General features: G+C 38.1%; 1 protein-coding gene across 5 annotated transcripts in view; it reads left to right on the top strand.

Annotated features, from left to right (window-relative positions):
- The window catches only part of LOC113227053 (nuclear hormone receptor FTZ-F1), a 109,823-nt gene that overhangs the window by 80,839 nt on the left and 15,606 nt on the right, over positions 1-13,378 (top strand). For 3 of the 5 annotated variants that reach the window (XM_026459927.1, XM_026459941.1, XM_026459954.1), the window contains exon 1: positions 3,516-4,385. In XM_026459927.1, the coding sequence (XP_026315712.1) occupies positions 3,887-4,385 (499 nt within the window). In that variant the 5' untranslated portion in view covers positions 3,516-3,886. Of the gene's footprint in view, positions 1-3,514; positions 4,386-13,378 lie in introns of those variants that run through there. The other 2 variants (XM_026459934.1, XM_026459947.1) reach the window with 2 other exon arrangements.

Raw genomic sequence — 13,378 nt, forward strand, 5'->3', positions numbered from 1 at the left:
ATTAAAAAGTTACTACCGTAACTCTGGAAAGTAGTCCTTTTTTAGGTTTTTTTTATACACAGACCTACTTTTATATTCACAAGCTCAATTGAACACTTGTATTCCGTAAAAAAACTTAAGTAATTAATTTGATAAATATTCACTTCATTAAATTGAGTGGAAAAACATTAAATTACATCAATTTGTGTTTATTATACTGTCCGCCCTTGTCAAATATTCAGACTGCTTTTTCTAATTTTCGTGTAAACATATATTAAAAAAAAAATTGAAAGCCTTTTGAACAATAAACTTTACTGAATAGGTAATAACTATTATTGCAAGTCTATTTCTCTTGACCCTCTTCTAAGGTCAAGAGAAATAAAAATTTTGTACGTCAATTTGATTAAAGTACTTGAGTCTGTAATTATCATTACTTTTTGAGATTCCGAACTTTACAAATATTTTGGGGTTGGTTATCCGTAAATTAAGAAATGGCAGGTGACAACCCTGAATGCAGTGCAATATGGAGAGCACGTACTGGCATCGCATTACAGTGCGCTTGATCATCAAGGCTGTCGCAGTCACGCGTTCATGACCCGCTGACTGATTTTGACCAAAACCAGGTCAAGATCTTTAATTTTTAACATGGTTGATATTTAATAGCTTTTACACGCTACTTCAATAATTCCATTGATATAAATAACTATCTTACTTATAGATTTAACGTTAGGTGGTAATTCAAACTAATTATACTTAATAATTAAAGTATTTATTTTACCAGGACCACATGTATGTATTTACTCATATCAGCAGGTATTACACGGTATCTACCTACTTCCAAGCAGTATTAACTATACTTACCATTATCACAGTGAAATGGGTCATGATCCTGGTTCAAAGTAGAAGCAGAGTAACAGTACCCACGCGCAACTGTGCACGTTGATTGTAATTTAACGACATTGTTAAAAGCAATAGATCGCGTTTGAACGTGCCGCTTTTGTCCCATCTGGTCCTTTTGTATCCTAGGAACCTAAACTTTTTTTAAATTTATGAACGTACAGCGTTAATAATACATACCTATAGTTCTCGATGGTACCGGATTCAAAACATAAATGCCTATAAGTTGCTTAAAGGCTCTTTGCTTTCATAGATCATTTTAGTTAGAGACCACAACGATTAGGATTGTGTCAGACAAACATCCGTACAGGCAATGTGCCATCTCAAACATCAATCAGAGGATAAATTATAGCACACATTGTTAATAATTAAATAAGTCATCAATAATAATAATAATAAAATTAAAATAAATATAATAATAATAATAACGCACACAATAAATGTAGACCCGCACTTGGGAAACCCTATGTCGCGGTTGCCATGCACACACATTGACGACCACAAATGACACCCAAACTCACGAGAGAAATAAATGTAGGACATACAAATATTTTTCCCTGTCCGGGAATCGAACCTGTGATCTTTGCGTGGCAGTCTACATAGTAACCACAGTGGCAGTTACAAATTTAAAATTTAATCAATGAAAAAAATTTAAACCTACAAGGCATATTAAATTACTTCACCCCCTGTCACACAATTACATTTAAATACAAACGTAATAATCATTTGTTTCTATCACCGAATTCCTCAACATGACAAAATTGTTTTTTCTTTTTTCAACAGACACAGAAACAGCACAGGGTCCTCTTCATTCAACAGCATGGAGAGGATTCTGTGATGATTTCAATTATTCTGTTGGAAGACTATTAAACATTTTGGTCGTTCAACAGTTTTCTACATTTTTTGACAATTAACATAGCCCAGGGGCAAAAAGGAACCTTGTGATTTTAGCTCTACAACTACAAACGTTGTTTATAAAGAAGTTCATCAGTAGTTTCCAATTAACGCATTGTTATTCCCAAACATTGATTGCCTAAACACAAGTGCTGATTCAACGCTGTGTACGTCTATACTGGAACAGGCATCCGAAATTATTTATATTTTTCATTGTGTTAAATTTTTTATATTTTCATTTACAATGTAAAGAAAAAAAAATATGCTTACGAAGTCACAGGCAACAGTTAGTTTAATTATATTTAAGTTTAGAGCTATTACACCACGTCCGTCTTTCCTCCTGTAACAAGTCACTCTCCTCAACATACTCAAACGCATGCCATTTTTAAGTTCTTAAGGATCAGAAAGCATAACAAACCCAGCTTATAGTTTTTTTCTAATTTACTTAGTTCTTCTATCAAGTTTAGATTCTAGACAAAACAAATTCTCGAAAATTTTACGAATGGCATCGTTTATATTATTTTTTAATCATCCTAATGTTTACGCATTCCTGGTTTCTTGTTGTTACCCAAAACAACACTTCTTACTTGCGCTAATCATACGGTTATTGCTTTTGTGCAAAGTTTGAGCGGACTTCATACATTTAGAGCTCTAATATAGGTATGACAGCATTGATGTCGTTGAAAAAACCACTAATATCCAAAGTTGAGAAATAAATTTAAAATGAATGAAAATATTTGTATAGACTATAACTAAAATTGGGCCCAACAGCAAGGACAGTGGGTCACTTCCATGCATTTTAGCTGCACTTGATTTGTATTGCCCCAACTTCTCAAACTCTACTCACTACTACAACTATCTCAATTGTTAATCTTTATCAACTGCTGTTATTTAAAACGGCCGAAATATTTGTAATGCTATTATACTCCTAACATCAGATCAAGGTCGTCAATAAGAGTGAACATCAAGTTACTTTTTATGCCGAAATTGTCGTTCGTTTGAGATCAGAGTGCTAAAACTGATAACAAAAATATGGGTTGGTAGTTCTTTGGATCGGTTTTGATGCATTTTTATACACGCGAATTATGTTTGCTACTTCAGTTGTTCAGGAAAAACGTCCAAATTGTAGTTGTGTCTATATTTTCGATACTCATTTGTTACTATCGATTTATTTCCTTCTTCTTTTTTGACAATTGTTCGTACTTCAAAAATGGTAATTGATATCGGTAGTAAAAACTAGGACTTTATGAAACATGATCAGGATCGGAGGAAACAAGAGCTGGATATGGAAGTCCATAACTAAATTTATCAGAAAAATGTTAATGATTTCTTGTTCGTTATTACTTGACTTCTCCTCCGTTCAGCTATCGAAACATAGAGTTGACTCTGGGCTGCAGCGCCGGCATTTAAACAAGGCGACGACGCCTGCTATTGCTTGCTTGCAAAATGTATGCGTTACAACGCGAATGTTTCGCAGACGTATGAACGTAAACATGAGGTGTATGTTTGCGGCAACCCTGCCCTGCTGCGGCACTGCGCGCAACTGGGTCAGTGGGCCGCCCCCCGCGCCCTCCTCCACCCGTGCGGTGGCGCAACCGCGCGAACGCGCACTAACATAGACCTGGATCGCGGGAAAGTGGGTCACCGACTCACTTTCACTTATTACATGGGCTCCTAATCGTTTTCCATTGTGCGAGCGGGCGGGGGCTCGCGGGTGGCGGCGGGGCGCGCATGCGGGAGGCGCCGGCACGCGCGCCGTTGTCGCCGGCCGGCCGCCAGTCGATCGCGGAACGTCCTCTGAGCGGCACGCGCGCCGCTGTTGATAATAATATTCAACGCGATCGTAACAGTGCGCGCGTTCAATTCTTATAAACAGTCGTCGCACCAACTTCAAATTGGCGCTTAGCGCCTTACCGGCTATCGTACCTTATACCTCCTAGGACAAAATGTGCTGGATTTATGTGCTTCATAGTATAGTGATTGAACAGGTGCAGCCCACGAACGGCAGATAGTGTTGCGGCCAGACCGCTAGTGAACTCGGTGACTGTGTGAACGTTGTCGCGGTTGAACGCCGCTGTAGGGATTTGTAACAAGCAGCCGCCCTGTGCGGCCGAGCATGACGATGGATCAGCCAGGCCTCTTGTCCCTCAATATGTCTCCATTCGATCTGAGTCCGGGTCCAGAAGGATCCGGTTCCGGTGGACCCTCTGGTACATCGCAGCAGCAGTATGTGCCCCAAGGCGCGGCATACCAATGCCAACCTGACCAACAATCCTCTTTTGGTTACGCCAACTTGGACGCTTCCTATTTGTTTCCAACAGGCGCCGGAGGTGAACCTGGCGCCTATCTGCCTGCTACTGGAACTGTATGTGACCAAACCGATACTAAGGATGTGATCGAAGAATTGTGTCCCGTCTGCGGGGATAAAGTCAGCGGATACCACTACGGACTCCTGACCTGCGAGTCTTGCAAAGGCTTCTTCAAGCGAACCGTTCAAAACAAGAAGGTCTACACGTGTGTTGCTGATCGAGCTTGCCACATCGATAAGACGCAAAGGAAGCGTTGCCCATTCTGCCGCTTTCAAAAATGCCTCGACGTTGGCATGAAACTCGAAGGTGAGTTCTAGTTATTATCTTTGTACTTTTTATACTATTCACGAAAAGGTACATGATTAGTTTAATTCTTCCGTGTCCTTCATACATTCAACACACTTATTATGTAGTACAACCATCCAATGTAATCTACATGTAGGTCAAACAAATATATGCCCAAGACGTTACATCATCCATCCAACCCTGCTGACTGAAATCGAAATCGAAAGTTTTTCGCCGCAGATGAGAGCCGGTTGTCGTAACTTCAACTATGGTCAAAGCAGCTCCCCATCAACCTTCACCTACATTTTTGTCATTGGCTATCGCTATCCAACTGCTTATCCAACACAAAAATATTAGATTATACCTTGGTATACTATATTTATTCGATTCGAGGTATTTAGATACACATATTTAATATGATTCGTTTTTACAAATTAAAACTTATTGTACAATTTTTAATAGTTAATTTCTTATAAGTATTACTTACCTATTAAAATAGTTAAGACCATCAACACTTATGTACAATATTCAACTTACTTTACGAGTATACTTGGTTGGTAGCAAGGATTCGGCATGAGTTTTCATTGAAGACAGTTAATAAAATACTCGGAATAATACATTATTTACAAGCCCAACAAAATCTTTGCCTAACCAGCACCGAATAATAAATTTATTTAGGATAAAACAAGCTATAAATAAATATACGTAGAAGTACTTTTAAAAATGGTAAACGATCTAATGTTGAAGTTTTTAATCTACAAAAATATTCTAACCAAACCAGATTTGTAATTGGCATATTCAACGACTCTGTTGCAGTAGTAAAATAACATGCATTATCTACTTTCTGTACGAGAGAGCATTTCCAACATTTCACAATAGGCAACAGTTGCAATATCTCCAAAGTGTATAGGTATACCTTTTCTGGCAATCTTATAACATGAATTACAACGAAACTTTGTAACAAAGTGAAACTGAAGTTTCATATGTACTTAATTTGACAATGAACAATATAAACTGCTAAATAAAGAACGTGGAATGTAACAATTCAACTTGCTATAGTATCGCTCAAATCTTTTAGTTTACCTTGCAAATTGCATCCAAGTATGGTTTCATGCTCTACTAGACATGTATATACTGGACTGCTTTTTTTACAGATGGTAATGAAATAAATTAAAATGACCATGTGTCATTGACTTACAAATAAATGGACGAAATGACCCAAGTCAACCTATTTAAATGTAGTGACATGTAAAGGAATATGAAAAAGCTAAAACGTTGAATTTAAATTGTAATGTCATCGCAGTACTGTCTAATTTTGCTTGCTTCGCTGTCAGTCGAACAAACGAAGACTAAAGCGTGAATGACGCTCTGTATACGATTTTAACGCCCTATAAGTTCGGACACTTTTTAGCGCGGACCCGACGTCCATATAATTGTAAGTCAATGCCATGTGTATCCTATTTTTTTTTGGGAATACTACCGTGTCTGTAGGTCATGGCTATTTTACTCAAATTAAAGTCCGTTTACGTAATATTAGTTGTTTATATAATTACAAATATGACTAAAATAGTGTTTTTATTATTTTTTTTCTGGTTCCCCTTTAGTGGTACTATGGGGTGTTCTTTTGGCGCAAATATTTTGAAACAGATAAGATCCAACGAGAAACTACTAGTTTTAAATTTAGATTATGCCACTCTGCTACTGCAAGTGGCCCATATCTCTCTGGCCGGTTTTCAAAAACTTATACTTTTTTCTGCTACCTTGGATAAACCTTCAAAATCTGTCACTCAGATCACTACAACATAAACCCTGGAGCTTCTATTGGGGACGATCTCAATCTGTGCAACATTAGTTTTGTTATTTTATTCTTAAGTCTGCGATAGTCAGTTGATCAAGCAAGGATAATCAAAGAATTATAGAGCTTAGTTTCTGTGCATGTCATAGTAAGATACTTACGTCAAAAAGTTCACATTGCAGGGAATTGAAGAGATTCACTCCCTTCATCAAACTTGGTGTTATAAGTTTTAGTCAGTCTTTGTGTTGTGTTTGTTTTTTAAGATAATTAATTACATCCTCAAGTATAAATATTCGTCGATGTAATTTATTATCATTGATCCGTCGTCAGCCTAAACATTTAAGTGTTTTAATGTGGTCATGTGAATTACTAAAAAATAGTATGGATACAGGTAGTACTTATTACCGGCGTTCTTGTAAGATTATTTATGATATTGGCAAATGTAAACGATCTTCATCGTAACAATCACACGTGATCTAAAAATAGATGAAATTCTAAGGTGTACATGGAATCCCAATTCACATGACGAATACGATTATGTTTGGGAACATATATAGGGTGCGGTTACAGGTGGATGTTTTGAAGGCAACACATTAACATTTAGTTAGGCGATCGCGCGGGGCGGAGCTTGAAGCGCAGATCGTTCTAAATTTAAAACGTGGCGGCCGCAGAGCGCCCTGACCTACTTGCGAGCGGGGCCGCGATGCGGCGCGCGCGCCGCTTGTTGTGCGTGCATGTACGCAACACGAGGTTGCCGCTGTCTGTGTGAGCCACTCGCCACTCCGTGTTTCGCCAGATTCTGTGATATTTGCAACATACCTACCCAGTACTACATACCATACCTGACTGCGATTTAGCCAAAGTTACTCCATCCAAATAGCGTCTAACTTTCAAACAATCGGCAAAATCTAAAATATAAAGCGTAAAATTTCATTCGTAAACTTATTTCAATCATATGTATTGGGGTCTTGCATCCTCTTCATAAGGAAAAAATAAAGTCAAACAGTGTTTGTGCAAATTTAGTGCTTATTTAATAAGTATTTTTAGAAAACTTCAATAGAAATTGAATATACCTCCATAGGTATATCCATATATACAGTTGTATATATGGGTATATCCATATATACAGTTGTTATGGACAGGCGTATAGTTTACCACGACTTGTTGGTCCCGCCACGTGATATAAAAAAATTAAGCCTTATATTATATTAGTACCTTTAAATACTACCTACTTATATAAGCCAAAAAAAGCCAATAATTATGATCAAAAACATAGAAGCAATAAAATAGATTACTTCTTTGATAGAAATAAAAACTAAAATAAAATATCGATCAGCTCATTGCAATACTTTGCTACAAAAACGCAAACAAGCGTTTATCGCAAGCATACGTCAGATGACACAATTCACACAAATCGTTGGCTGACCCGAATAGCAGCGGTTGCGAGAGCCTCACTCCGCCCGCCCGCTTGCCCGACCTGCACTAAGCCTTGTGCAATGCCACCGCTGCGGCTCAGCTCCGGCTCCAGCCAACCCACCACGCTGTGTTACCGCTTTTATTTTTTACCCAGGTCAAAAAGAACACTCCGTCATTTAATACTGCAACTGTATTTACCAGTCAACATCATTATAGTTTAACCGACACTGAAACAGTCGAAGATAAATCTTGGACATTCCATACCATACTCAACAGAACGAAAAATTTAGTTACATCTTAGAAATGAAAAAATGAACTATTGATGTCAAAAGAATCGGAAAACCACAGCTTCATGTGAAATAATAATTTTACAACTATAAAGTAATAAATTATAAGAAGAAGACTGTCCACCTAGAAGTTGTACTATGTGGAAGGCGCGCTGTATACCGCCGGCGACTGTATCGCGCGTTTCGACACAATCGAGCTTCGTCGTCGTCAGTGGGGTGCACTGCGCAAGCGCCATTTCACAAGACGCTTCTGTCGACCTGTCGCAATGGAGTACCCAAATGTGACCTGAACACGTATCGCATTACATGTTCGACAGCACGCGTGCTGAATGCACTATCGTGATATTATTACAAATTACTTTACCTGACCCAAAAAGTTGTTGTGAACTAAAATCATATAACAATAACTAGAATGACGTTATGGCGTTTGTCTGCTGGAGTGGAGGGACAGTTGTGTTGGTTGGACACCTCCAAAACTGTCCCTCCACAACGAGATTATTATGATAAGACACTAGTGCCTTGCAAGTGTTTTATTTATTGACTGTGGATGTCTAATGATCAAAAATCTTACTCAAATTTCTCTACTTCGCCTTGTGAGTGGGATAGGAGAGATTTTTTTAAATATATTATACACCAATTGTTGCAAATTTAGCCCCGAAATTTTTCGAATTAGTACCATTCGGTACTAAATTGTAAGCCAATCTTTTAATATTATGTGAAACGTACATTTGGCTGGGCTTCACTTCAGCATTCATGCCCTAATCTTCATACTGGGTAGGTATGTAACGCAGCTGTGTTTGGCAGAACTTTGGCTACTAATTTCAGGTCTTGATTGAATAATCTTGGTTGCGGTTACCTTATACACTTAAATATATAAGCATTTTACAAATATACGTAGTATTATGCCAATGAAAAACTTTCCTTATGCATTGTGCATTATTTTTTGATTTGATAAAATTAATATAGTTAATAAGCATTTCAAAAATATTAAGAACGCCAATTTGATCGACGATACATTTCTTGTACTTATGGTATTGACTTTATTTGTGGCGTGTGTAGAGCATACATAGCCATATACAAAAAAATTTAAATGGTGAGGGATTTGCTGAGGCAACCCGTACGCCGCGACAGATGTTAGATCACAATAAAAACGCGCGCGCCAGCCGATTATTTCGGCGCGCTACTGCCTTGACCCGAATCGGGTGTTTCAACAGAGCGACCTCGCACACCGGGCCTTTCTATTTTTTAGGCATTACCTGTCGTATTATTACGACAGTTGTGCGAGTGCCGCCATCTTGAAAGGATTTCGGTGCGCAGGCGCTTCAGGCACGCCTTCGTAGCGCGAAACCTGTTTACAATAAGTAAAATCTAGCATGGTTGTGGTGGTTTGCTAGCGCTCATGAAAGCGGATGTATATTCATCGTCATAATGAATGTAGGCACGTTCCGTGCAGGCAACGTAGGTACACTATGTTCAACAAACGTGTTTGATACTTTGGCCACTTATTACAGTTTAATATGTAAATTGTTACGTCACTTAAATAGTATCTACGTATCATACTATATAAGTACATTCCAGTAAGGTACGAGAATTTCGACTAAGTAACAAATTAAGTTAAGGTTCTTCCAATAAGAATCTTAGTAGTCGTAAAGATCTCAAAGTACAAGTGCGAGCGCAGTACCTATAAATGTAGACGAGATCTTGACACAGTTTTGTGGATCATCGCGGGTGATGATTTATCTCGGTTGTGTAACGATCGGGCTGTCGCTATCTGGGCGCGCGATCGAGTGCGTGCGGGCGTTCGGGCGCGTTCGGCCGACTCCGTGCGGCGCTCGGGCGGAGGGGCCGGACTGAAGGGGGCGCCGCTGCCAGCCTTGACCAAGTTTCACCGACTCGTCTGTACAAGGAGCAATCCCCACCTCTTCCCGTCCTTTCGGTACATACAATTTTTTATCACGTTGACACGCTTACTTCATTTGACGACCCTGTCGCGTATGCCAAGGTCCTGTATCTGTATCCATTCTAATGGACCTGACTGTGGCTTTCTCGGCTTTGGAAATGTTCTTCACCAGTTGTCGTTTGGTAGGTTGATACTGGATGTGCTGCAATTCGGTTGAACATATTTGCCAAGGTCGACCTTGACCCATCTGTGATAAGTAGGTCATAGCCACAAATAGCATCAGAATGCGAGGTGAACTCACTCGTACTACCAAATCTATTTCTACGCGCCGGCTGTTTGTCACCAAGACGTGTGTTTTTGATTTGTAAAAATGACCTTGACCTTGATCTAGTTTTGTCGTGTAATAAACGACTGACCTCGTTTACTACATTATCGGCTATTATCATGTCTTCATTATAACAACATTAGGTGATTAGAGGCATTCATATTCGAATGTTCTCAATTCTTAAAATTAATAAGCGATAACATCTAGATAGTATATCCGTGATTGATTCATATTTGTATGTATCCAACCCACAAAATAAATTATGAACTTATTGCTTATATCACCTCTCCGCACTCCAAACATGCACGCATGTTGCTTCTATTTAACGACAAATCTAATTGCACTTTCCATTTCATTCAAAAGTTCAATAAACAGTCACGATAAATGCGGCTACACTGTCTCGATATTAGTCATCATGTTATAAATCCGGTTGGCTCCCATCTGCACAGCAATAGATATTTAATTATGTAGTAGGTAAGTATTATCTCCTTCAAAATAGCTAATGTATTCCCTATTCCAGCAAATAAGAAAATTTACAACGATTAAAGAACTCTTCTACAGGAAGTATGTGTGTACTTTAAATTTCAATAAAATATAAAAAATATGGATATCGACCGCCTCCTATCAGAGCTTCTAACACGTCATCGAAGTCTACACGGAACGCAAACGGTCGCGCAAATCTCATGGATATTATTACTAAATAGGTAACAAATGGGTTTGCAATCTGGTGACGTAATAAAATAAATATGTTAATTATAATATCATACATATTAACAGACTTGGGGAAATGTGAACACAAATTCCATTTTTTGACTTCGTGTAAAAAAAAATTAAATAGCTATAAAGTTTCACTTTACCTACTCAAAGCACTAACACTACAGAAAAGATTTAACACATTAAAATAATATTGTGAAATTCTTTCTACAAAATAGCGAAAGCATGTCACATATGAGGTCTGTATTTTTGTTTTGATTGGAAATGGAAGTACTAGTCTACTTTGTTAAAAAACACTTAGTCCCCAATTATATCCATAGTTGTTACTGTATTAGGGAAATAAAGTTCCTTGTTACTTGATTATTTTACAAAGTACCTAATCAGCGCCATCTTGTCACGTTAATGTGAGCTGCAAAAATGCCTGCGATTTACTATCCAAGTTATATTCAATAGAGTCACACCAACTACTTTTCGACTCTGTCTTCCAGTTAAAGCACATCTGTCCAATATTCAGCACTTTTTGCTTTTAACCCATCTTAGAGGTCAATTTTAAATGATTATAATAATATCTAATAAATAAAGCAGTATACATTCAAATCTATTACCTGTTCTTAAAACTATTTACCTGATACTATGTCACTACTAAATCACCTCCGTTTAGAAAAGTTCGTTTCCTAAATTCGTCTTACCGGGAATCGAATCTACGATTTGAGATTCCAACATTAACTGGGACACTAATGTGTGCAACACATAATAAATATTCTTGTATATTCACTTAAGTTAAACCTTTGTCACTCATTACATATGATTTCCTTTCTCTACAAGATTGCTTTAATTTATCCTGTGGCGACAAATACAATACCAACCAATCGAACTATTACCTTATTTTCGTACTCAATTCTCAAGTTCTTAAAGAATCTGTATCTAGTAGGTATGTGTGGGTACTGATATGATGGTATATGTTACATATGTATATCTTCAGAGTTTAAGTTTAATTTAATTACCAAATACATGATTATCTCCTTGAACAGATAAACTTCATTGCACATTTAAATGCTAACCGAATATTAAATTGTTTTACAATTTCTAGCTAAACGTACTGTATTTGAACTGTCAATCATCGATTAAAGCGTAGTTTATATGCTATATTTGCAGTCGGTGAAATGCATTAAAATGGTGGATTACGGGCAATCCCATTTGCAACTGTCCCGCAATTCACTATGCAGTTCGTTCGTTGCTCTGCAGAATTAACAAAATCTGCATTAAAATTTGGATGAATCCAAACTGCATATTGCAGTCTGTCGTCAGACGGGACGGTTACATCCTTACATATTCTTTAACGAAAATTTTAAAACCAATGTAATATGTATATTAAGCCGTTTACATAAACCTTTTCATGGACCAGAGTGCAATATAACTGATGGAATTGCTAGCACACAACAACGCCTGAATCCGTTACGCTAGCCGTCTCTCTTAAACCCTCGGTAAAACCTATAAGTCTGTTCTTATCGCACGGAGCGAGTTGCTACAATAAAAACTGGTTGTTATTTTTAACTCGTGGGTTGGGCAAGCGGGCTGTTCTGAAAGCCCCTTCTCGTTCCAGGTTCAGTGGTATTTATACAATTTACAGTTACAGTTACTAAGACTCTGACTCTCAGCAAATGCGTAGGTACATAGTGTGCCTGTTCCAGAAATAATCGACATCGCCATGTGCACGTGTATAACTGTATTTACAAAACCACGAATAATTTCTGGCTTCTTACATGGGAAGCACTTCAATGTTTGAAAGTTTACAAACAAAGTTAGCAAGATATACAAACAAAATTCCCATGTTCAATAAATCATTAAATTTTAACCTAATTATTCTATTTGGAACAAAAAAGTAGGGCAAACAAATTTATTTACGAAACTGACTTAAGTAGTTATAAGTGCTTATACTACAATTAGTACCAGATTCCCTCTCCTTCCGGTAGCCGGCGCAGTAGGTTCGTAATACATACGTGTAGGTACTATGTAGATATGCTTATATGAATTCGCAGTCACAGCTGCTTTGTGGCTTGCAAGGCGAGTGAGGGCCGGGGCATGGGGTGGCGGCGGCGGCGATGGCGGCAAGCTGGCATGACTGTTCCTTTGCCACGCTTTACTGCCCGACATACTAACAAACTCAATAGCATAGAACAGGACAAAAAAGTTAAACGGCCTAAGTTTCTGATTAATTAAAAATGTACTTTGAGGAGTATCAGATAGCGACTTACAATTAACATAATCTATGATTTACATTTCGGCAAGGATCGTTTCATTTCAATGTGGTTTCGTGTAGTAACCCCGACAGTCGGAACGCACATAAATTGCTGGTATCTTGAGGAACGGCTCCTCGACACTTGGAATTCAGCCAGATACAATAAAGCGCAGCCCGGGCGCGTTATGGGGCCGCTGGCCTAAATTTCAGACCTAAGTTATTAAATTGTTATTAAACAACCCTAGTGCACCAATGCGTCACGTTGTAATAGACCGAGTTAATAAATTCAGTCAAATCAAATCTTGACGCACATTAGCTAAATAGAACACTAAAAAACC

The sequence above is a fragment of the Hyposmocoma kahamanoa genome, unplaced genomic scaffold, assembly GCF_003589595.1.
Source record: "Hyposmocoma kahamanoa isolate Upper Pololo Valley unplaced genomic scaffold, ASM358959v1 100021, whole genome shotgun sequence".
Lineage (NCBI taxonomy): Eukaryota > Metazoa > Arthropoda > Insecta > Lepidoptera > Cosmopterigidae > Hyposmocoma > Hyposmocoma kahamanoa.